At 39.8% G+C, this 25,438-nt stretch overlaps 1 protein-coding gene across 2 annotated transcripts in view; it reads left to right on the forward strand.

The window, feature by feature from the left end:
- Positions 1-25,438, forward strand: part of GABRB3 (gamma-aminobutyric acid type A receptor subunit beta3) — a 214,533-nt gene that overhangs the window by 174,083 nt on the left and 15,012 nt on the right. For both annotated transcript variants that reach the window (XM_058666520.1, XM_004597601.4), the window contains exons 5-7: positions 2,243-2,325; positions 5,473-5,610; positions 23,633-23,785. In XM_058666520.1, the coding sequence (XP_058522503.1) occupies positions 2,243-2,325; positions 5,473-5,610; positions 23,633-23,785 (374 nt within the window). The remainder of the gene's footprint in view (positions 1-2,242; positions 2,326-5,472; positions 5,611-23,632; positions 23,786-25,438) is intronic.

Raw genomic sequence — 25,438 nt, forward strand, 5'->3', positions numbered from 1 at the left:
ACATTGTCCCAATAGGTGTGAATCTGCTGCATGTGATGTCACCAATTTGAGCGTGATAGTGTCTGTGTGTTTGTGTGTATGTCATGTGTTTTATAGAATGTATAAGAAAGCAAAGTAAGCAGCAGTAATCTCAGTGATTGACTGTACAAGTGAATAATTGGGAAAATAAGTAGAAAAAATGAAAAATTTTCAACATTTCCAATAGAGGTCTTTTTCTTTTCCTCATACAATCATATGATTTTAGCAGAGCTGTACTCTAATTCTGCGTTATAGGCATTTTGTGGGGATGTTGGGATGTCAGTCGGCCTGTAAGTATGCCAAACTTAAAAAGTCTGAGGCTGGAGTTTTAGTTGGCTAGAAAAATCAGATGTTGAAAAAAAAATGAACTCCAGACCTTTGTGTTGCTTTTTGAAGACAAAATGCAATGTCCACCCTAAGTCCACCCAAGGATAATTGAAAATGTTACAACATTTGGAAAAGCCGTTTTTCATCATTGGTATAGGATATATAGTGTATGTTCATATGGCATGCATGTCATTTGTATATAAAAAAGTATTATTGACCTCTTTCAAATTTGTTGATATTTTCTCTCACTCCTCACCATCACTGAAGAGTAGAACTTTCTTTTGGTCTGATGCTTAACAGAGCATGCATTTAGGTTAAATGAGACAAGCCTCTCATGATTGGTGCTAGCTTAGGTTTGTTTGTTTGTTTGTTTTTGGTTGTTGATAGGTCAAGACTTGTGCATGTTACTTAAAGTATTAATCAGGTTCTTGTGAATATTCACAGGAAAGACTACAAGATGTAGAAACCCAAGAACTGATGGGCTGGCACTGGGAGACATCAGGTTAAGCCACTGATACGCAGTGTGACCAGTTACTGTGCAGCTACATTTTTTAAAAGTTAACCTCCCTATATGCTTCCTTTTTAAAAAAAGATTTTAAAATGTTTTATTTGAAAGATAGAATTAGAAACACAGAAAGAGAGAAAGAGAGAGAGCTTGTATCAGCTTCTATCACTTCCCAACCAGCTGCAATGGCCAGAGCTGCACTGATCTGAAGCCAGGAGCTTCTTCCAGATATCCCATGTGGGTGCAGAGGCCCAAGGACTTGAATCATTCTCCACTGCTTTCCCAGGCCACAAGCAGGGATTTAGATCAGAAGTGCCATAGCTGAAACAGAAATCTGTGCTCATATGGGATGCCAATGGTATAGACACAGGATTAGCCTATCTCACGGTACTGGTCCCAAAAATGCAGCTATTTTAATGTTGTTCATGGATATGAAATAACTGAGGTCTTAATTCAGCAGTGTTGTTCCTCTTACGAGTTCCTTGTACTAGAGAGTATAGAGAGCCATTAAATAAGGAGACAGCACCAGACCTGAAGTTAACAATTACGTTAGAAACCCTTGATTGTCCAAAGTCAGTATGGCTCCATAAATAACATTATAAGATTTTAAGTGATTTTTGTGGAAGGAAACGTAGTGGATCATTAGACTAATTCTCTGCCTATTGTGCCAGAATATGCCAATTCTAGTCCTAGTTGCTCTGTTACTCGTCCAGGTCCCTGGGATGACCTGGGAAAGCAGTGGAGGTTGGCTCAAGTGCTTGGGTCCCTGCACCGATTTGGGAGAGGTGAAACCAAGCTCCTGGCTTCTGACTCCTGGGTCCTGGGCTCCTAGCTTTAGATCAGCTCAGCTTCAGCTGTTGTGGCCACTAAGGGAGTGAACCATCAGATGCAAAATTTCTCTCTCTCTCTCTCTCTCTCTCTCTCTTTTTCTGTAAATATACCTTTCAGATAAGAAAAAATGATTTTCTGTTTTTGGGCCAACCTAGTAACTACAGTTGATAGTAACGTACTGTTTAGTTGAAAAATTGCTAAGTTGGTCTTAGATCTACAAAACAGGGCATAATTATGTGAGATAATACATATGTTAATCAACTCAATTCAGCCACCTACAGTGTAGAGATACTTCAAAACATTGTGCATAGACTATAAAAATATACAATTGTAATTTGTAAATAAGATGTTTTTGAATAATACTGTTTGTGTTGTTTTTCTTATTAAACCTGGTTTTTAGCATATAGAAGACTTTGTCATTCAAGGTTCTCAGTATAGATTGTGAGTGTTGTTTAGTTGGGTTACCTCTAGGAAAAGAGATTCTACATGTGGTTTGGCTTGTGGTTTACCTGCTGCAAGTTTCATACCATCGGTAACATCTCCCATCCTTCTGTATTTCAGAATTACCACCACAGCAGCCTGCATGATGGACCTCAGAAGATATCCGCTGGATGAACAGAACTGCACTTTGGAGATTGAAAGCTGTGTGTATCTGTGTCTGGGTTGCGTTTTCCTCCACATTGTGTTTTAGGTCCTTATGTTATTGGTTAACATCTTTAACAAGGCACCCTAATTTTCTTGACATCTTTTTAACTGTCTTTAAAATTAGAGGATTAATTTTTCACTATACAGATGCACTGCCATACTGAGGAGACATAGGAGAGAGAGTCCAAGGAGCTCTTAAATCAGCTATGCTTAAATCTATCTATCTATGTATCTATCTATCCATCTATCTCTCTTTCTATCAATGCTGTGCATCTCAGTCCATTCAATAGGAGACCAGACAATGAAATACAGTTTTTTTACTTGTAGTTCATTATGTGTGAGTGCCTGAACTTCTGGGACCCTGGGCAGTAGGGGTAAAATTTGTTTTTCTTTACAATGCTGGCCTTACAAGAAAACTGTTTCTGATCTTGTTAATTTTCTTCAATTTGAAGAGTATTCAGACACTTTACTAATAATTCAGTGTTGAGTACTTGTAGGTGTAGGAGGAGAACTGGAGAACTGTATCTATAATATTTAACAAACAGCCACCCTTCTGAGATCCAAACTTCACCTCTTGTTAGACTCAGAGGTTGGTATTGTTATTTATGTTGGCCAGTTATATAGACTGGCTTATATTTGGATGCAGTTGGGTTGAGGCTTGACAACATAGCAAATTTTTTACTGGGTAAGTAATTCGACTTGCACTGTCACTTGATAGGCACTTACAGCAAGATTTGAATGTCTTTGTAGATAAATGTGTGGGGAAATTGGTGGTGAATGAAGTTGGCCCCACTGTGCCTTCATTTCCACCAACATTACTATTATGTACATAATTTATCTGGGGATCTTTTCCGTAAAGGACAGAAGACTTGGGGTAAAGTTGATGCATTTTTCATAGCTGAAGCACTGTCCTAGAAAGTTCAGTGGTTTCTCTATTGCCAGAGGTCATAACTGCAATAGAATAGTGGATGTTTCAGGAAAGCAAATTGTGGAATCTAAGTAGAGAAGCGGCTGCTATCCCAACTGTCTGGGAATACATGGAATGCCTTCCGAGAGTGTGCATTCTATCCTGTGATATGTTGCTGCCATGGATGATGAGCAGGAAGGTCTGACATAATATTCTGTCAGAATGTGAGGCCTTTCCCTAGCAGAGAACCAATGGTTAAAACAGTTCCAAAATAATAAAAAAAAGATTTTCTTAATTTTCTGCTGGTTTGATTATGTGTATCTGTGCAAGAAAAATGGACAGCAGAAAGATGGGCTTTGTTTCTAAGTATGATATAATATTCGTTGGTCATCAGATGCTTACTAAACACCAACTCTAGGAAGCTGCTGTTGTAAGCTCAGGGATATACTGAGAACAGAGACACTTTGCCAGCCTTGTGGAACTTAGAATTCAGAAATGACAGTATACGATTAGATGAGGCACAGTTATAGATGACTTGAAGAATATAAAATCTGGTAAAAGAGTGACAAGTGGAATTGGAAAGTTCTGTCTGTGTCAATAAGAAAATGCAATGAAGAATGAGCTCTATGAAGGTCTCAATGTAGGTCCAATCAGAGAGCTCAGAAGCCCTGGTACACAGCAGCCTGTGTGAACTATAAGACAAGGCCCATAACATGGGCTGAGTGAGCATGGGAGTGGAGGCTCTTTAAAAAAGATTTATTTATTTATTTATTTATCATTTATTTATTTATTTATTTATTTTTTGAAAATCAGATATACAGAGAGGAGAAGAGACAGAGAGTCAGATGTTCCATCTGCTGATTCACTCCCCATGTGACCACAACAGCCAGAGCTGACCCAATCCAAAGCCAGTAGCTAGGAGCCAGGCACCTCCTCTGGATTTCCCACGTGGGTACAGGGTCCCAAGGCCTTGAACTATCCTCAACTACTTTCCTAGGCTATAAGCAAGGAGCTAGATGGGAAGCAGCATGGCTGGAACACGAACAGGCACCTATAAGGTATCCTGGCATGTGCAAGGCGAGAACTTCAGCTGTTAGGCTATCATGCTGGACCTAGAAGTGGAGGCTTTTAGGGACAAGTTATATGGGACTGTGCATTCCTTATAGGGAATTTGGATTTGTTGCTTGAGTTAAGCAGAAGAATGTCATGGTAAAAGTTGTGTGCTTTGTTAAAGATTGTTGTAATTGTCAGGCAACAATAGAATATAAAGAAATCAGAAAGAAAGGAGCAGACCTTAGGTGTTACTGCCCTGATGCTCACAAACAGGACATCAGACAGGACTAGCAAGTTGTGCGGAGCAGTCAGTTCTGCGACTTTTTGTTTTTTGTCTGTGTGTCTAGTAGGAACCGTATGTCTACCTTTTTGTGGTGCTTTATGTTGAGACAAATGGTTCTATTGTATTCAGCTTATCGTTTTCTCCAGATCTGTGCTTTAGTCTGTCTTACTCATTAAGTTTGGCTAATCTTTTAGGAGATTCCTGAGTATTGCAAGTAGTGCTGCACATTGTTGTCATGTGTGCTCATTCTCCAGACGTACTTGTTGACTAACAAATTGACATGAATTCTATGGCGTGGGCTGACTTTAGAGCTATAACCCAGTTTATGCTCATCCCTTATCTGAGAGCAGTTTGCTCAATGCTGTAAGAATTAGGAGTGTCTCAATAAAAGACATTGCTAAAGTTGACCAGCCTCATGGCCAGGAACAGTAGACAATACAACCCCAGAATTCAGAGGATGTCGCTGGTTAAATTTACTCTGTCTTTCTACTTTCCAGTAGCCTTTGAGATGAGTTTCTTCTTCAGAAATTCTGATACTTGACATCGTATTTTCCCCTACAAATATCTTGTTCATTGATTCTAAGATGTTTTAAATGTACTTCTCTGTGACATCTGGGCCAGGTCTAAAGTTCCATTTTGCAGACAAAACTCCCATCAGAGCATCTGGCTTCCATAACTTCTCCAGTCTTCAACACCAGCAGGTACAAAGAGTAGAGGCAACACAAGCTTGTCTGAAAGTTAGGTCTTAGATGGTACTGCTAGTAGATAAGCAGGTTAAACTATCTGCTTCAAACATGGCTCAGCTTTAACTTCCATTTTATTCATGGCAATGTCCTTAGCCACACATTTTCACAAAGCAATGACGTGTCACGTACCCATGCCCCTCCTTCTCTCTCTTGGCAGATGGTTACACCACAGATGACATTGAATTTTACTGGCGTGGTGGGGACAAGGCTGTCACTGGCGTGGAAAGGATTGAACTCCCACAGTTCTCCATTGTGGAGCACCGTCTGGTCTCACGGAATGTCGTCTTCGCCACAGGTGAGCCCACGGTCTGCTCACGATGCCTGTGCTGCTGTCATAGTCTCCTCACTCCTCCACGAGTCAGTCACAATGCAGGGTCTTCCCCTTTTCCTTCGTATCTAAAGCTTTGCTCACTGGAGAAATCAGCAGTCTTGGGCTGAATACAGAAGAGTGAAAGATTGTGGGTGAATCAACCAGTTAGTGTTTGATAAGGTAAAAAAACAAAACAAACAAAAAACCACGTGTTGTGAGGCAAAAAAAAGACAACTGATGGCCTCGGAGGCAAGAAGGAAGGGGAAATTGGAAGACCAGTGGAGATGGCTATGTGTTCCGTCCTGTAGTTAGTCCTATTCTCTCTGGGCTAAAGTTCAGCTTTGGAGCCGCGGACTGAGGCTTACCTGCAGTTATTCTTGCATCCTCACGTGATGCTGTCTGGTTAAAGTCGCACTGACTTCAGTTTCGTTGTTGCCTTTGTTTCAGCTGTCAAAGACAGTGGCCTTCTGTTCTATCTCTTCTTGCTGAGATATTGCTAAAGTTTTACAGATGTTTATTTTATACCACCTTCTCAGTAGTTTTGTTTTCTTAGTGAATGCTGTGTACTGTACTTAATGAGCATAGAGTTTTCTCAGCTGTAAGATGACATTCAGACTAAAGACACTGGGTTAAAAGAGCTAAGGGAATACAAAACTGACTATGTGGTTTGAGCAACAAGTAATAGGGATTAGTTTTAAATCTGGAATGACATTCATGAACCAGCAGGTCTACTCTCTGCCTATTTCCTCTGGCTTGAATGTTGTTGACCCACAGTCACCTGCCTCCCCTTCACCTAGCCAGCTCTGACTCATCACTCAGCTTCACTTAGACGCCACTTCCTCTGTGCAGCCTTTTTGATCTCCTGAATCCAGCACAGTCACCGGGTCTATGTATCTCCATGGTGCTGCAGCAACCACCTACACACCTCGCTGTCAGCTCACTGCACATGCTGCTTTAAGGGAACAGCTCCCTGAGGAGGGATCTGCCCTGGTCTTGACTTATCCTCTCCTTGTCCCTAGTTTGAATAATGCCAGATATTTCATGTGCACACCATTAAATTAAGTGAAAAGAGTCAACGTCTTTCCTGCAGTCCCTTGTCCCTACCCAGCTTCCATAAACCAATGTGCAAGGTAAGGAGAATAAAAATCGTGGGATTTTAAAACATGAACGAGTGCACATTTGTTCAGTGTTGCCTCATCTTCTTCGGTCACAAGAAGTCCTCCAAATGTCCTGTGGGAATGTGGTTAATCATTAAGGGATCATGTCCACAATCAAGAAAACTGCCCCACAGAGTATTTAATAAAGTGATCTGTCATTTCAAAACCTGATGACAGCAGCTCCACGCTCCAGGTGGCATGAACCAAAACTCTGCACATGACACAAGGGAGGGTAGCATTCTCGCAGTGCAATTATCCTGCCCCACACTCACCTTTGTCTAGAAAAATGCAGTTGTGGCTATGAGAGTGTTGCTGTGGGGATCTTCTACTGCTTTTTCATGCAGCCTCATCAGAAAACCTGATGGGGAGTCCGTGGAGAATGCACCATTGGCACAGATACTGCCACCAATTGGAACAGCGTGTCTGGACCCACTGAAACCCCTTAGGGCTTTCTTCACTAGATGTAGTCTCTACTTTTCTTTTAGATATATACAAGTTGGAAAATATCCATAATATCTTAGTGAATATTAGTGAACATACTATGAATAGTCAGAGAAAATACACACCACTGGGGTGTGGAGAATCTTCAAAGTATTTGCAAACCCATTACCATGGCATGTCATATATGCCTTCTCGCACTTATGGGGTACAGTACAGGCCTGGACACCAGTCAGTTTAAAACATCTCATCCTTTAAAGAGCTTGAAATCTGAAACTGTTCTAGTCCACCTAGATATGAAGAAATGGCCTCAGCCACACTACAAAAATATTTTAAAATGATCTGTTAGCTTAATTTATCTTTCTTTTAAGGATTTAAACTAGTCAGGTTTTGGCCAGTATGTGAACTCTCTAGCCTGAGAAATAATTCTCGATAAAAGGATTGGGCAAAAAATGTTCTGGATGTTTATTGGAGACTTGGCCAACGAGATGTTGAGGATTCTGTAGGGATTCTACCCACTGCTGCTTCTGTCATACGAGAAAACAAGGCAGGTACATGAAAGTCACAGAGTGGTGGCTGGTGCCTGCAAGATCAGCGGAGAGAGGAACTCAGTTTTACAATTTTAGGGAGATGGTATTATGGGCCAGTGGGTTAAGCTACCATTTGTGGCACTGGCATACATTTGCAGAGTGAACTAGCAAGTACAAGAGTCTCTCTCTCTCTCTCTCTCTCTCTCTCACACACACACACACACACACACATTTACACATTTGCTCTGTCTGTGTTTGTTTTTCTGTCACTCTGCCTTTCAACTAAAGAAACTAAAACAAAACATGGAAGTTGTTCCAGGGACTCTTGATCAGAGTCCTGGAAGAGACATTGAGTACCAAGTCTGCTTCGCCCTTGTGTTAACACTTTGAAGACCTTGTGCGTGACCTCTGGCTGTGTTTTTTTTTTCCTAGGATTTGTCTAATCTACCCTATTGACATTGCAGGTTAGCAGTCAGGGAACACTTTCAAAAGTGAGGCATCGGTATGGCCCTTGGAATTGGTGGGAGCTAAGCATGGGGCAAGGCTGTGGATTAGAGAGAGGAGTAGAAGAGACTTGGCCAGCAGGATTTCTCAGTGGAGCTCCATGGTTCCAGTGATATTCCCTACCTGGCTTACCTGACAAAGGCATGTTGAGCAGAGAGTAAGCCCCAAGAGAAATTTCTGAAACCTGCTCAAGACACAGCATATCTAGGGTTTGAAATCCCAGACTGTGGTGCCAGATGACCAAAGCTCATGTCCCAGCTGGCCTTTCTAGCAAGGCAGATATAACTAATGCAACTTCTCCATGTAACAGAGCTATGAATAGTGTTTATTTGATAGGATTGATGAAAAGATTATGTGGATTAGGATAAATACAGGCCCTAGAACAGGGCCTGGCTGGTAGTAAACAATGATTAAGTATCATTGATTAAAATCTGTGGGGTCAGAGATGAGGCATATTTTGTAGAGCCTAAAAATAAACACCATAATAGTTGACTAGAGCTTTGCACATTACAGAAAATGTGACTTAATTCCACCAGATTATTGTCCACTGAGAACTGACTCATAATTGCCAACTGGAGGAATTCTTTAAGATTAGAAATGATTTTGGTTTCATATTTGTATTCTTAATACATATCCCGGTGCCTAACTTACTGAATAAGCCATAAAATCCAGAATTACTGAATTTAGAGGAAATCTGACCATTCGTAGCATATGTTCAAATGAATCATTTCTATGGGAGAGAAAAATATATATAGGTTATGACATTGAATTGTTTGCTCCAAGATACCCAAATCTTATGTTTTGACAAAAAAAAAAAAAATCAACATAATGTCTCCTTTACCCTAGTGGAAATTAAGTATGTCTTTGTTCAGAAAGGAAAAATTGTACTCCATAATTGCGTTTTGAAGATATGATAGTGGTAGCTGATTTACTTACTATGAAAAAATGATTATTTAATTCCTAACATTATTCAATAAAGATATTTTGTGAAAAAAAATCTTAACTTATTTACAACTACAAAGAAAGCAAAGCAAATGCACTTACTCTCGTTTTTAACTATAGTGATAGCATGCTAATTTTTGATTTTGTACCTTCTTGTTTTAAAGAGCTGTTACTAATTTCCCTTGGACATTATACTATATACAGATATATATATATATATATATATATATATATATATATATATAGAGAGAGAGAGAGAGAGAGAGAGAGAGAGAGAGAAAGAGAGAAAGGGAGATAGAGAGAGATAATAATTTCAACAGTTCTGCACAGTACAGCTGGAGATGCTATTCTCAGATGCAGAGGAACCCTTGATAAATAAATAAATAAATAAATAAATAAATAAATGAATAAATAAATAAATAAATAAATAAATTTAAGCTTATTTGTTTTAATTTGAAAGGAGAATTTTTGTAGGTGCATATTTAAGATTTATCTGTTTTAATTTGAAACATTTTTAATTTGAAAATTTAATTAGAGAAATTTAATTTGTCTTAATTTGAAAGGAGAATTTACAAAGACAAATTTTTTTCTCATGCTTGAGTTCCCTCCCTAGGTGGCCTCAAAGGCCGGAGTTGAGCTAATCTAGAGCCAGGAGCCGTGTTTTCCACGTTGTTGCAGGGGTTCAAGGCCTTGAGCCGTCCATCCTTCCCTGTTTTTGCAGTACATAAGCCGGGAGCTGGAGGAGATGTAGAGCACTCAGGACATGCACCAGTCCCTCTGATGTGTGCTTTGAGACACTGCAAAGACTGCTGTTTCTAAACATTATTAAACAGAGAATTTCCTGCACTTGTATCTACTACTTTTATAAAATGTCTTACCAAACATGATATACATCAGTATATTTATACTGCATCCTAGAATGGCTGCAATTTGATAAGCAATGTATGATGTGCTCTGCCTTCCTCCCTCCTTTATGGCCATGTGTGAGTGGGCCATAACTTCTTTTTAAAAAATTATAATTACAGAGAGAGAAAGAGAGAGCTTCTGGGTTTCTCACATGGGAACATGAGCCCAAGCATTTGTACAATCTTCTGCTGCTTCCCCAGGCACATTAGCAAGGAGCTGGATCAGAAGTGGAGCCGCTGACATTTGACCTGGAGTCCTTGTTGGATGCAATAGCTGAATTTACTATGCCACAAAGCTGTCCCCCACACCTTCTTGGTGACCCACCCTTTTATTCAGGTTTCCAAAACTGGCTGTTGGAATTGGAAGCCCCAAATCCTCACTCAGGGCCCTGGGATTTCCTAGTCCAATTCACGGATTTTCTAGTCTGCTACTAGAAAAGAGCCTACTGCTTCCAGACCTGCTTTCCCTTGCTGTATATTAGGAGCCCCGCAACTCACACATTCAGCCCCTGTCCAGGCCCGGAATCTCTCAAGTCTTCCCTTTGCCTGTGGGAGCCCATACCTCTCTAGTTCCATCGTCTCCTCTTCAGTTTAGCCGATCATCTTTGATGTTGTATTCCATTTTGTTTTCTCATTTCCATTCTCTCCTGCATTCTATCCGAAGTCGTCTTCTCCTGTTGTTTTTCTCTGTCACTTACGATAGTTTCATAATTTTTCTTTTGTCACACCAGAAGATGAATCAGTGAACAATCTGAAAGTTAACCTTTCTGCTTGATCTTTTTTGAGCTTTTCTTCCAGTTATGTGTTTTTTTTTAAAGATTTATTTTATTTTATTACAAAGTCAGATATACAGAGAGGAGGAGAGACAGAGAGGAAGATCTTCCGTCCGATGATTCACTCCCCAAGTGAGCTGCAACGGGCCGGTGCGCGCCGATCCGAAGCCGGGAACCAGGAACCTCTTCTGGGTCTCCCATGCGGGTGCAGTGTCCCAATGCATTGGGCCGTCCTTGACTGCTTTCCCAGGCTACAAGCAGGGAGCTGGATGGGAAGTGGAGCTTCCGGGATTAGAACCGGTGCCCATATGGGATCCCGGGGTGTTCAAGGTGAGGACTTTAGCCGCTAGGCCACGCCGCCGGGCCCCAGTTATGTGTTTTACACTTATTTTGGAAAAGTTTTTTTTTTAATTTATTTTTAAGAAGGTTTTTATTTATTTTTCTTTTAAACATAGATTTTTATAGGGTTAGAAGGAGAGATTAAGAGTCTTCCACCCACTGATCCACTCCCCAAAATCCCACTACAGCTGGAGATGACCCGATCCCAAGTTGGGAGCTAGCAGCCAGGAAATTCATCGTGGTCTTCGTATGGGTGCAGGGACCCATGCATTTGGGCCATCTTCTGCTTTTCCAGACACATGAACAGCAAGGTAGATGGAAAGTGGAACAGCTGACATTTGAAGTAGTGTTTGTATGGGATACTGGGAGCTTCATGTGGTGGCTTTACCTGCTATACCCAGCACAGGCTCCTAATTATGTGGTTTTTATAACTGCAGAATTTTGGTGAAACATTTATCCAGAATACTAGGCTATCGAAAAAGTTTTTGAAAGTTCCAAATCCAGAGAATTATGCCTTTGGTTTTATAGTAGCAAGCTGTGAAAATATGAACAAAGCACTTGAATGGCAGACAGTTAAAAGGATCAGTTTGACAAAGAGCCCATTAACACATTGCTGTGGGGGCTGGCACATTGGCACAGCAAAATAATCCTCTACCTGCAAGTGCCGGCGTCCTATGGGTGTTAGTTCTTATACAAACCGCTCCACTTCCATGCAGCTCCCTGCTTATGGACTGCAAAAACAATGGAGGATGATGTAAATTCCTTGGTCTCCTGCAGCCATATGAGAGACACAGATGAAACTCCTGGGTCCTGTCTTTCAGAATGGCTTAGCTCAGGCCATTATAGCCAATTGGGAAATGAACCAGCAGATAGAAGATTCTCTGTCTCTCTCTTCTTCTCTTCGCAAATTCGCCTTTCAAATAAAACAAATAAACCTTTTAGAAAAAGAAGACTATTGCTGTGAACACACACAGGTTGCCATTCTGGCATTTAGGACCTCAGCTTTTGTGTTGGTCCTTAATGTGTGTCATGCTCACCAAGAAACGTTTGGATGTACAATTTATGCTGAATTGGAAATGCACTCAAATTTTTGTTTTCCTTTGTATTAAAAATTGGAGTTTTTCTTTTAAAATTTCAAAACAGTTGGAGAACAGATTTTTTAATATGCTTCTTAATTATCAGGTATTTCATTTCTCTTTTTTGCATAATGATATATTCTAACTTTAAAGAAAAATTCAACCAAGATTAGAAAATAGAAAGGTCTGAAATGAACAATGATGAGAAAATTTATCTAATATAAGTGAAATTTCTAGTATTCTAAAATAAATTTTGAAGCATTGCTTTGCTTCATTATTGATTATGACAAATTATGAATTTTTCACTTTAAAATATGTAAGGGAACAGATTTCATGATTTAAGAGCACAATGATTGAATTATGAATTTTTAAAGGTCCAGATATCCCACTGATTAAATGAACTAAAAATTCTTTGCTAGAGTTCATTTGGGAACCCCAGTCAAACTTTAGCTTTTATGAAGCCGAATCCTCTGATTAAATTACTCTCCACTGGGTCTATAAATGGCATTTGCTGCAGTGTTGAGAATATATTACATGATGTATTGAAAGAAGGAATTATCATTAATATACATATATGTATATATACTATATATATATATGCCTGTTATTTATAATTCATTTAACCTTAAAATTCCTCTTCTAGTTTTCTCCATTGACTTTAGTTAAAAGAATCCTTAGGATTGCTTTGAACTTCCTGTAGAGATACCACCCTTAAATCGGACCCAAACTGGCGAGACCAGAACTTTCTCTGTGTTATCTGTGGTCCCTGTAGTGTGAGATACTGCTAAAGACCTCGGACTTCTTCAGAGATCCCTTGACATACAGCTCATCCACAGAAATGATTCTTGTGTGCTTCCATCTTTTGAAATTTCCTTTAAGACCTGCACGAAAGAATGGATTTGCCCCATATCTCTGTGATTCCAGAATTCTGAGTGCAGAAGCTACTCAAAGCAGAGAAGAAGGAAAAGAGGGAGAGACTCTTAGTCATTGTGTTTGGGGGCAAGACAGTAGATTTTGTAGTTATCAATTAAGCCAGTTAATTCCCAGTAAAAGTACTTATACATGTAGTAGATATTTGGTTTTATAACAGATTTATTGAGATGATTCACGTAGTATACAATTTACTCATGTATAATGGTCAGTAACAATTAGTGTATTTAGAGTTATACAAATAATAGACACAATTTTAGAATATTTTCTTAGCCCCCAAAGAAACCCTTTCTCTGTCGTAGACACTGGCTGTTTTCTTATCAGTGAAATCAGACCATATGTGGTCCTTTTTGGATTCTTTCACTTCAAATGTTTTCTTAAACATTGATTCAACTTGTGGCTTACGTTAATACTTCATTATTTTTCTTGTCAAGTAATACTCTATTTTACTGATATGAGAGATCTACAGAAGTTCGTGGAGCCTTCACATTACACAACAGTATGCAATTATTTCAAAAACATTTACACCAAAAAAAGTATCTATTTATTCTATTTTTCCTACATTGTTTATCCATGTGGGTTGCTTTTGTGTTCTGTTTTTGCCTTCCAAAAACATTTTATATGCACACAATTTAGTGTGAATATGTTTTCATTTCTGTTAAGAAATAAACTCATGTAGTTAGTAGTAGATTTACTGTGTCATTCACTGACTCTTGTTAACCTTTTTAGGAGTTGTCAGGCTTTTTAAAAGTGGTGCCATGAGTAACACTCACCCACCAACCGTTTATGATGGTTTAATTGATCTACATCCACACCAGCATGTGTTTTCTTGTCTTTTTAAAATAATTGATTGATTGATTCATAGGGGTAGCAAGACACCCCCCGAAAAAAAACATCCCACACACATGGAGACACACACACACACACACAGAGAGAGAGAGAGAGAGAGAGAGAGAGAGAGAGAGAGGATGCAGATGGAGAGACAGAGCTCCCATTTGCTGCATAACTGTTCAGATGCCTGCAGTGACTGGAGCCGGATGAGGATGAAGGAAGGAGTCAGGAACCCAATCCAGGTATTTCCTGCAGCTGGCAGGAATCCAACCACTTGAGCAATCAGCTTCCGCCTACCAGAGTCTTCTTCTTTTTTAAATCTATTTTATTGTATTGTTGTTGACAATCTTTACATAGTTAATTACAGTTAAAGGAAAAAGAAGAAAAAAAAAGAAAAGAAGAAAAAAAAAAGGTTCAGGGGGGTAGGGAAGTGGGTAATGCTATTGTGTCAATATTGTTTCCATCATGTATCTGAGGTAAAGGGGGATATTGAGGGAGAAGCCCCACCTGGTTTCCCGCCCACCCCAAGTCCCGGATGTGGGGCATGCTCTGAGATATGTGCTCAAGTGGTGTTAATAGTTCTCCAGTTATGAATCGCTGCCAGTTTCGCTCGATGAGGTCGTCCACTGATTGATATGGTCCATCATAAAGTCTCCGTTTGCCCCATATTTCGCTGCCAACATATAGCTGAGATGAATGATTGTCCTGTTCTGTCTTCTGTCTTTTCTTGGTTAGAGTTCTGAGTCCAGCAGTTCGATTGGGGAGATCTCCAAAGAAACTTTGAGGTATTCCCAGACTAGTTTCTTGTATGTTCTAGCAAGCACAGGGCCCGGCACAGTCCATCACCCTGATCAGCTGGTGGTTGCAATTGCTGGGTTGGTTTTGTTTTCAGTCCCGAGTTGCACTGGAACCAATGGGTGTTGCAGTCCAGTCTGGTTCGGCCCTTACATCAACCAGTGGGAGCTGCAGCCTAGTCGGGGCGACCCACAATAACCCCCACCAGGCCCACCCCCTACCCTGGTTTGCCAGTATGTGTAGCAGACTAGTCCAGTCTGTCCCCCATCCCATTTGGCTCTGGTACTTGTCAATGGGTATTAAAGCTTAGTTCTATCTAACCAACTCAACCATCCAGCCCTCACATATGTGGTTGAGTGCCTCTCTATCTAGCCATCCCAGCCCCCGTCCTAATTTTCATGCCCTCCCATGGGAATAGTGGCCCAAGAAGGGGGAACCCACTTTTCCCTCCCAGGTCTCTCAGTCCCGGTTTATGCACTCTTTAGGTGGTCCTGTGATTTGACTTGACAGAATTAGTCCCCAGTGCCAGCTTCTGCCAGCTGATGCTGCGGCCCTGATCTAGTCCACATGCAGCGCACAGGTGTTGTAGCCTTGCTTAGTCGGGTCTGTCTCTATCCCAGCCCACGCTCTCCAGTGGGAGTAGCTGTCCGGCGAGGGGACCAGCCCCTTAATCCCCCCGCCAGCTCTGCCCCTTCCTTCCTGGATCTCACGTGTGCTGGATGGGTGCTGCATTCATATCCAGTACAGGCAACCACGCCCTGGCATTCCATAATGTGTACTGGTTTTGTCGCAACCAAACCCGGCCCATCCCACACTCTGTTCTGGTGATCGGATTTGCCAGTGGATGACATGAACTGATTCAGCCTGGCCTGCTCCTGACCCATGCCGAATGTATGCCAGTGGGAAACTTTTCATGGCCTATTCTGGGCTGTTTCCTATCATGTTTCTTGCGCTTACCTGCAGGGACTGTGTTCTGCCAGAGGAGTTGCCCAGGCTCCTCCATCAGAACCCCTCCCAATGCCAGATTTTGCGCTTGCCAGGGGGTTCTTGAGCCAACCCTACTCGGTTCACCTCCTGTCCTAGCAGGAACAGGGGCTTTTCCTGGCTGGCTTTCACCCCATTCTGGTTCTTGTTGTTGGATGTTTCAGCCCAGCCATGGCTCGTCCATACCCACATACAGCTCACACATGGCTCAGAAGGGGATTGAGACCCAGCCTAGTCAGTCCCACACCTACCCTGGTTCTCCATAACACCAGATGGTGTTGGGATCTGAACCGGCCTGGTGCATCCAATCCTAGCCCACACTAGTGCCTCGGGTGACTACAACTGTTTCTTAGATAGAACGCAGCCCCCATTCCAGCACATACACCCCTTGGTGGGAAACTCATCCCAGTTGTGGTGTCCCCTTACCTCCCATATTGGGCCTATTCCTAGCCGTAAATCACGCACCTGCCCGTGGTTGCTCTGAGGACCATTAGGTGCTAGCCTGCTAGACAAGCCGGAGCTTATCTTTTACTTGATAGGTGTTCAAAGCTCAGCATTATTAAGGGATTGGAAGTTCTTCAAAGGAAGAGTTACTGGCATTGGGAATCTTTAGGATTGACTCAGATCCCAGAAACAGTGGGGTCAGCCTAGAGCTATCTAAGCAGCGATTCAGACATCCATTACCCCAGAGCTCCCCGGCCGGGTGGCCAGCAGGCACAGCCTGGCGCCAAATGGTGCACTGGCTGCCCGGGCCCAGCCCACCATGAGCCAAGAGCACATGGCGGGCTGGGGTCGGGATTCGAGCTAGACGTCCTCTCCCACAGCCCTCTGGTGGCCTCTGGCAGCCGGAGGTTTAAGCCCGCAGGCCCAAGGTTGCGCCCCTCCCCAATCCCGTTTGCCGCCCAATGAGGGCGGTGGGTGGGCCCCAGACATACCCAGTCACGGAGGCCTCCCCCCTCGGCGTACTCACCCCGGAAGGAAGCAGGCCCCACACCCAGGCATGTCTGGCCCAGCCCGCCATGAGCCAAGAGCACATGGCGGCCTGGGGTTCGGGATCCGAGCTAGACGTCCTCTCCGGCAGCCCTCCCCAGAGTCTTCTTTAATGAGAGTGTAAACAAGAATAGATTTAGTACTTGAGTCCAACCACTCAGATAAGGGTTTCTCAAGTGACATCTTAAATGGAAGGCTAAACATTTGCTCTGTTTTTTTAATTTTAATTTTAAATACTTTTTAACATATTTGGTGTGATTTGTATAAAAGAACATAATGATACTTTCTCCCTCCCTCCCATATTTTCTCCCTCCTTCCTTCTCCCTTTTTTTTAAGCTTTTGAGATAACTTATTTTAAATTTACAATAAAAGGCTTAATACTTCACCAAAGAAGCTGAACAAGTAAAAAGCAAAATGATCTTACATGACTGTAAACAGTAATTGAATGAATAAAATAATCATTCCACTCATAGTAAATTTTAAAGCAATTACGAATCATTAAAAGTGTAATAGTATAACATTCTTAACTACTGGTTTGACAAAGGTACAAAACAGAATTTTGCAAAACTATATTATTATCAATGCTAATGCAAAAAGTTCTTTTTTTCTTATTATTTTCTTTTAAATTTTAGCTCCCACATATAAGGGAGAACATATTTTATATTTGTCTTTCTGAGGCTGTCTTGTTTCACCCAACATGATGTGCTCCAGTTGAATCTGTTTTGCTGCAAATGGTGGAATTTCATTTTGTTTATAGCAGAATGACATTCCATTGCGAATGCATGTATGTGTAGATAGATAAATGGTGGAAACCTGGGCGGATTTCAAATTTTGGCTACCATGAACGGAGCTGCTACAAACAAGTTGGTGTACATATCTCTGATTTATTTTGTTCAAGCCTTTGAGTATATGCATAGTAGTGGTATCTCTGGATTGTGCGACAAGTTTACTTCTAATGTTTTTAGAAATTCGCACACAGTTTTACCCAGTGGGGGCACTAATTTACATTCCCACCAACAGTTTCACCTTTCTCCACATCCTTGCTGGTATTTATTATTCTGTGTTTTGATTTTTAGTCGGTCCTGATGCTTTAGATTTGCATTTCCCTGATGGCTGGTGATCTTCAGCATTTTGTTTTTTCATTTATTTGATGCCCGTTTGTCTTCTATCTATTTGTATACCTATCTATTGAAGTCCTTTTGTTGTCCATTTCTGAACTGGATTGCTTGGTTTTTGATTGTTGTTGAGTTTTTTTTTTTAAATTGCTGATATATTTGGGATATTAATCTAATGATGTCTTGTGTATTTTTGAGAAAGCACTCTTGGTAGTTAATAAGTCATATTGGGTTTTTTTAAGTACTTGTGAAAGAACAGATTTTTCTCATCTCCAAAAATACTTGCAAAAGACAGAAAAAATACTTTCGTCTCCTGATTTGTTTAATACATCATCTGCAATAGTCCTGGATTGAAACCACAAGTGAGAAAATCAGTCTAGGGCTTCCATACAGGTAGCATAGACTCAACTCTCTGAGCGCTCACTTATTGTATCTCAGGATGTGTCAACAGGAGACTAGAACAGGGAGTAAAGCAGGAAGGGAATTCAAGAACTCGGAAACATCATCTTAACCACTGGCCACACTCTGACCGCATGTAATGACATCATCTGTGGTTTATTTGACTAAGGAAGTTTAGCAATTTTTGGTTTTGTTGGCTATTTGTCCATCTTCTTTGGAGACATATACTCAAGACATTTTCACATTTTTTTAAAATTTGGTGTCTTGATTTGCAGATACCATTTATCTGTTTTAGCTACAAGTTTCTAACTGGACATAAAATTTGCACATATTCAATTCTGTGGGTTGTCTTAATTTCAGTGTAACAGTTCTAAAATGTGATCAGTTATAATTTACGATTTTTTCTTTTTTTACTCAGTGCATTCCTTTTCTGATTGTACACTTGATGGAACAGCAAGTCTGAGAGAGTAGTCAGTTTCTCAAAAATAACATAGCAAACTGTTGAGGTTGGATTGTTCACACATACACATGTCCTTTTTATTCTCATGCAGCTCAGTGCTGTTATTTTGCTGTAGATATCAGAAGCAAACCGTGGTCTGATTTTTGTATTTTCTCTCTACTCATTTATTTCATATATTCCCTTAATTCTGAATGAGGTTTTTTTTTAATTTTCAATGTATAAGGAAATGACCAACAAGGAGGATGAGAAAATTGGTAGCACTGTTTCTGGTTGGAAACTGTGTGACCAACAAAAGGCATGTCACAAACGAATAAAGATATGATGATAAGGAATTCAGAAGCAGCAGTAAGTGGTATTCTCTCAGGCAGCGGTGGGACAGCCTCCGGGACAGCCCACTGTGGCCAGGGTGACACAGATTTGCTGAGGTTGCTAACCCATCAGTTTGCTACTTTATGATGCTTGGATACTTTGGAGTGCTTCTCACTCTGCAAAGCTGGCATGAAGCTTTCTATCCACATTTTTAATGAGTTCTCCAAAAATATTAATGCCTAGAGAGTGATATAAATTTAGGCTGGATTAGAAATCCAGGGCCTTGTTTTTGGCATAGCTTTAAATGCACCCAGGGAAAAAGGGTTGAGATCAGCATGTTCGCTAATTAGGTTTGCCAAAGGAGCTCCGACTTGGAACGGTGCACTTGTGTTCACGGACTGTGCGACTTTTTGTTAGCTCAGCCTGTACTTGGGGAGCTGACCACATCTCTGCACTGGCACACACGGCATTAGAACTCTGTGCATTTCTGTTGCGATTTTAAAGCCTCTGTTACTGGTTTGAAGGGTACATGTTAATTCAGCTGATTTGTGAATTCTCAACTTTAAATTATTAACCACTACCTATGATCATGCGAGAGCTTTACTTATGAATATTGCATTTATATGGCATTCCATCTTGCCAATATAAGGACTTTGTCTAACAAAACTCCAGAAAAATTTTATGTACTATTTTGTATGCATTTCAAATGATAGAAGTCTTTGCCTAGAAATCTGAAAGTCTGAAGTTCCTATCTTAAGGCATCTGGAAAGGTTTTTTTTTTTATTAAGTTATGTTGGATGTTTTACTTTTAAGCTCTCTTCTCTTGCCAAAAGAATTTTGTTCACCTAGGAGTATCTCATTTCACATACCATGAAACCTCTTCTAGAACATTAAATCATGATTCCTGAAATATTTTTGTGTCTACAGGGCACAGCAAACCACTGTTGTACCAAGGACAGTTCTGCATGACTCCCTTTCCAACATGAATTAGAACGTTAAGTCTTTTATGTTTGTTGCATTCACTTCATCCACCTTGGAGGCTCTAATGCAGTGGGACACATGCTGAATGCCTAAAAATTTTGTTAAGCTGGCATTTCACTTTTAACAAACGAAATACATTTGCTATTGAAAATACATGCAAATTGTTTTTTGTTTTTAAAATTCTTAACTCTATGTCAGTTAATATCTTGGTGAATTTCCAAGGGTTTATGGATTTTTGAAATCTGACTGCATTATCTCTGTCTTGGTCTCTGCTGGTCTTCCAAGTGTGGAATTTCCCAGTTGTGTCATTCTTCTTGGTATTTGCCACCCCACCCCAACTCTCCCACGCTGGTACTACCGCCACATTGTAGAGGCAAGAATTCCAGCAGACGATGAGGCACACCTCATTGTGAGGGTGTCAATACTGCCTTCACTTGGGACAGTTGATCTGAAGATGTACTTTAGAAAGAACATGATCAATTCTAGAATATGGTGGATTTGTTTCCTTTCCTGTAGTCACTAGAACAAAATGTTGGAGCCTTAGCACTTCACAGCCAAAAAAAAAAAAAAAAAAAAGATTTCTTTATCTCAAAGTTTTGGAGGCAAAAAGTTTTCTGGAAACTGACTAGTTGAGCCTCTGTTAAGGCCCTCTTGGTAGATGGGAGGATGATGACGAGTGAGTGAAGAAGAGATCACATGGTAAGAAAGGAAACCAGAGAGAGTCAGGGGTCAGGGGTCAAGTTTGCCCTCTTTAGAGATCATTTTTATAGGAACATAAAACTCTTCTAAGGGTGATGCCCTCAGTGACCTATTTCACTTCCAATAAAGATATTATGGGAAATTGTTGACAGTTATACCTTAATGAGAAAGAAAATAATCAAAGAAGGTGATTGTTTACATTGGAGGAAAGAAAAATAAAAGATTCATGGTCACTGGGCATTTGCCCAGAGCTAAGAAGTATGGATAAGGGAAGATATTTCTTTCATAAGAACAATGAGTATGAATTAACAAAAGCAGGACATTTGAACAATTATTTTGAAGCAGTGAGAGTCCCTTTCGCGAGTAAACATTATGCTAGTGCTGAAATACAGTGGAAAATAAAATGAAATGTATTTGATCAAGCAGGGAGACAGTAAAATTCCCACATGAGTTATTTTTTCATTTGCTGGAGGCCATGAATCATAAAAGATCCTGAGTATGGGGCAGCATTAATTGTCAGTGCTTTGCTTCCAGACTGGGTCGATGGAGTAGAGGCAAGACTAGGGATGAAACCCAGCTTGATCATAATCTATATTACATGTAATGTCTTACGAAACAATAGAGGTGTAACTGAATGTGTGTGAAAGAAAGCCGTAGTCTCTTGATGGGTCTGGCACATGAACTTCACTGGTTTTCCAGTGAAAATCAGTCGATACTTTTACCTCATTTCATATACTCAAATAATTGCCAGCTTTGAAAACAGGTTTGCAAATATATCTCTGTAGCCGACTTATGTATAGTAGTCCCATTCCCCCCCAAAAAACATTAAAAATCAAAGGGAAAATGATGAAATGTGATTTAGCGTACATGAACACCTTATCAATATGCCCTCTATTCTCACCCAGTTATGAGTAGTAAAACACGTAACAGGGAAAGAGCTTGTTGACAATACACACCAAAATTCAGTGTGTGAAGAACTTTAGTGGAAAGGTGGATGAATTAAAAGGGTAGGAAAGTGAGAAAGATATTAATATTATAATCAGGTAATTCATAAAATTAAATGCAGAAAAATAATAAACAGGAAATGTTTCATTTGAAAAATGATTTAAGAATATATTTTCATACCAGAATTAGCAAAGTTTATTTGTAAGATATATTATATGGTAGGTAGCTAATTGCTAGGTTAACAGCATTTTTATGAAGTACTCCTTGCAACGGAACATATTTGTGTGATTCTTTTGCAACTTAATGTGACAGTGCATGCAAAGGCCTTAAACATTGTCCTAGCCATTCTACTTTGGACATGTTCACCCATCTCATAAGAATCAATATAGTAACAGGGCTCTCCTGAAATATATCCTCATGAGTACTATTTGCAGGTTTTTTCCAAAGTAGAAATCATCTAAAACTAAAGCATCCAACTGAATGTATAGAATGGAAAATCAAATGTAATTTGAAAGTGTATTTACAAATAATTTGTGACAACTATGAAAAGAGCTGTGCTATCATGACGGTATGATATATATTTGACCAGAGACGTGAACAGGGAACCGCACACGCAACAGCAAAGACTGCAGGACATTTCCCAGACTGTCAGACTTCAAATGTTGGGTCCATTAGGTTATTTATCTTATCTTTTACATAATTCTGGCTGTAAGTGCCATTAATGCCGGAGGTAGACATCTGCGTATAAAAGCATGCATTCCCTTTATAGAGGTAATAATTCTATTAGTGAATCAGACTTCTAAAGAAACGATTAAAAGAATATTCAGAGAAAGGAACAAGGATTAATATATCCATCTGCACAATGCATTTTGGAGGCAGGCAGAGAATAGGAGACTGTAAGTCTTGGAATGAAGGAGTTTAAAAAAGGGCAGATCTCATGAAGTATACGATGCAAGAATTTTCAATCTGTGTGTGAGGCTGGAGGGAATGAGTCAAGAAAAAACTGTTGACTAGAGAAGGGCATTGGGTGATCAGAAGTTGCCTTTCAAGCCACTTTGCTGGAATCTAGAAGATAAGGAACTGGATGGATTGAAACCTGTAAAATGCTCTGTTTGTAGAGATGGAGAAGATGCTGGCCACATTTGCCTTATTCCTTAAAACGGCCATAAAAGGAAGTAACATAGAAAGAGGCAAACACGATATGTAGCGCCACCAAAGGGCTATTGTTTTCACTCTGAGATGGTGATGATAGTAGGATTCCAGGATGTGCCAAGAGAGACATGCACAGCTGAGGATTAACAGTGGGATTCATGAAAAAATGGGCAAGTGCCTCATGAAGCATCTTTTACGTGCTCCCCCCACCCTCCTGATCCCGCCCGTGGCTAGACCGGGGCATCTCAGTGTGCACAGTACTACACAGTACTATTTTCTGTGGCTGGACTTGCTTGTGTGTCTGTCCAGTTACGGTGCCTCTGAAAGGTCTCAGTCATCGTAGGGTCAGTGCTTGCAATACCTGTGATAACGTTGTTCTGCCTGGAGGGAATAGCTGCTACAGATAATTTTTATCATCATGGTTATCTTCTTAGAACTGCACTTAATAAAATATGTGAAACCTATTCTGTCAGCATGAATACACTTTTTAAAAATGTTTTAAAGAAGAAAAACCTTGGGTAAGCCTCCACTGCTAAATGGGGCAGAAAGAAAAATGAACAAGATATTTGGGATTATCATGTATTCTCAGCTAAAATCTTCCTCCAGAGTTTTCCTAACAGGTGCTGAAATGAACATGAAATGAACTTGATCCCTGAACTTCAGGGGAATGCTATCAGCCATGGAAATCCAAGCAATATCTTCTTTGTCTACCTTGTTTAGTCCAGTGTAATGTCATTGTCTTGTTTATCCTAGGTGCCTATCCACGACTCTCACTGAGTTTTCGGTTGAAGAGGAATATTGGATATTTCATTCTTCAGACTTACATGCCCTCTATACTGATTACGATTCTCTCGTGGGTATCCTTCTGGATCAATTATGATGCATCTGCTGCTAGAGTTGCCCTCGGTATGTGCTATTTTTGAGTGATCCCCCAAATGTAAAGTAACCATATTATGACAGTGTTGAGGGACTTTAAAGGCTGTAGTTCAACTCTGATTTTTGACATGCTGACACGAGGCCTTACCCAGATAGTCACTGCTTATCATGAAATATTAATTTCATGCACGATTCCCTTGATGTGTTAATTTAATTACAAGGCTCGAATGTGAATTTCCATGGCCTTGAAACGGAAAATATGCTTGCAGAATATTTGCATAGTAAAACTATTTTGACACTAATTTTAAAGCAAGGATTAACATCTCCTCTTCAAAATTATTCCATGGCCCAGAAAGAAGACTTGATTAATTGTGTATTTTTCTTTTTTAAGTCAGGGAAATAGTCAAATATAACAGCATATAATTTGAATTACACAATTTAATGAGCATTAAAATATGCAGTTAGATTCTGGGTGATTCCCGAGAGCTCTAGTGGTCTTTCCTAGCCTTTGGTTATTTGATGGCTGCATTATTAACTCATGTATATTATATATTATGGGTTCTAATATTATTTTTAATCTTTTTATTTACTAAGAGAGCAATTTCCAGAAACTTTATTTTGTACTAAGCTAATTGTTATGAAAATTCATGGTTAAAGTAATTATTTCAGAATTGCAGAGCCAATGAGGAATTATTGGTGCATTTTTTTCTTGGGTCAAGGTGGAGTTTAATTCCTGAGAATGAAATTGTCAACAATATTTTTAAAAATTAATGGAAAATAACCATAAACATATTTTGCTAATAACTAACTTCTAGGCAAGCATATGAATTCAGGGTTCCACAGACTGTGATGATGGAACTCATTTACCATATATATCACACATACACATATACATATGTATTTCATAAGTATACACACACATAGGGTTCTACAGACTGTGATGATGGAACTCATTTACCATATATACATATATATAATATATCTACACACATACATATATACATATATATTCCATATATACACACACACAAATATATACATGCATTGTATAGATGATATTCAATTGCACTGTTCATTTTGTAAATATCTGTATAAAATGAAGCTTTTAAAAATCATTCTATGTATATATTTTATTTATTAAATAGATACTACCTTTTTTTTTTTTCTTAGAGAATTCAGAGTTCCAGCTAATTCCTAATTTCTTTCTCTTTCTGTGTCTCAACTCTCTCGGGTCTTTAAGTTGACTATTTTTTTTAAGATTACAGTACTAGTATACAGATGCCTATGTGAATATCTGACATAACACACAAATATAGGTGTTACAGAGCAGTCTTCAAGATTAGATGAATTATCAGGAAATATATAAGACTGACTTGGAAAGAAGGTGTTCCTGAAGGCATTAAGTGACTTCAAAAGAACTCTGTGAAGAGTAGAATAGCAAAACTAAACATGCTCTATTGTTTTGATTTTCTAATGGGTATGGCAAGCAGCATTCTCTACAGAATAAAATCTGTAGGTTCTCTCCACATACTCCAGATGTTATCATGCCAGATCAGTCTTCTTGAAGATGTTTCTTTTTGTCAAACCTTCTTAGATTACTCCTAAGCTGTTCTCTCTTCCCTTTACCTGTAAAATGCACACACATGGTAAATTGGGAAGAGTAGATCTGAAATCTGTGCATCT

Source organism: Ochotona princeps, chromosome 6 (genome assembly GCF_030435755.1).
Source record: "Ochotona princeps isolate mOchPri1 chromosome 6, mOchPri1.hap1, whole genome shotgun sequence".
Classification (NCBI taxonomy): domain Eukaryota; kingdom Metazoa; phylum Chordata; class Mammalia; order Lagomorpha; family Ochotonidae; genus Ochotona; species Ochotona princeps.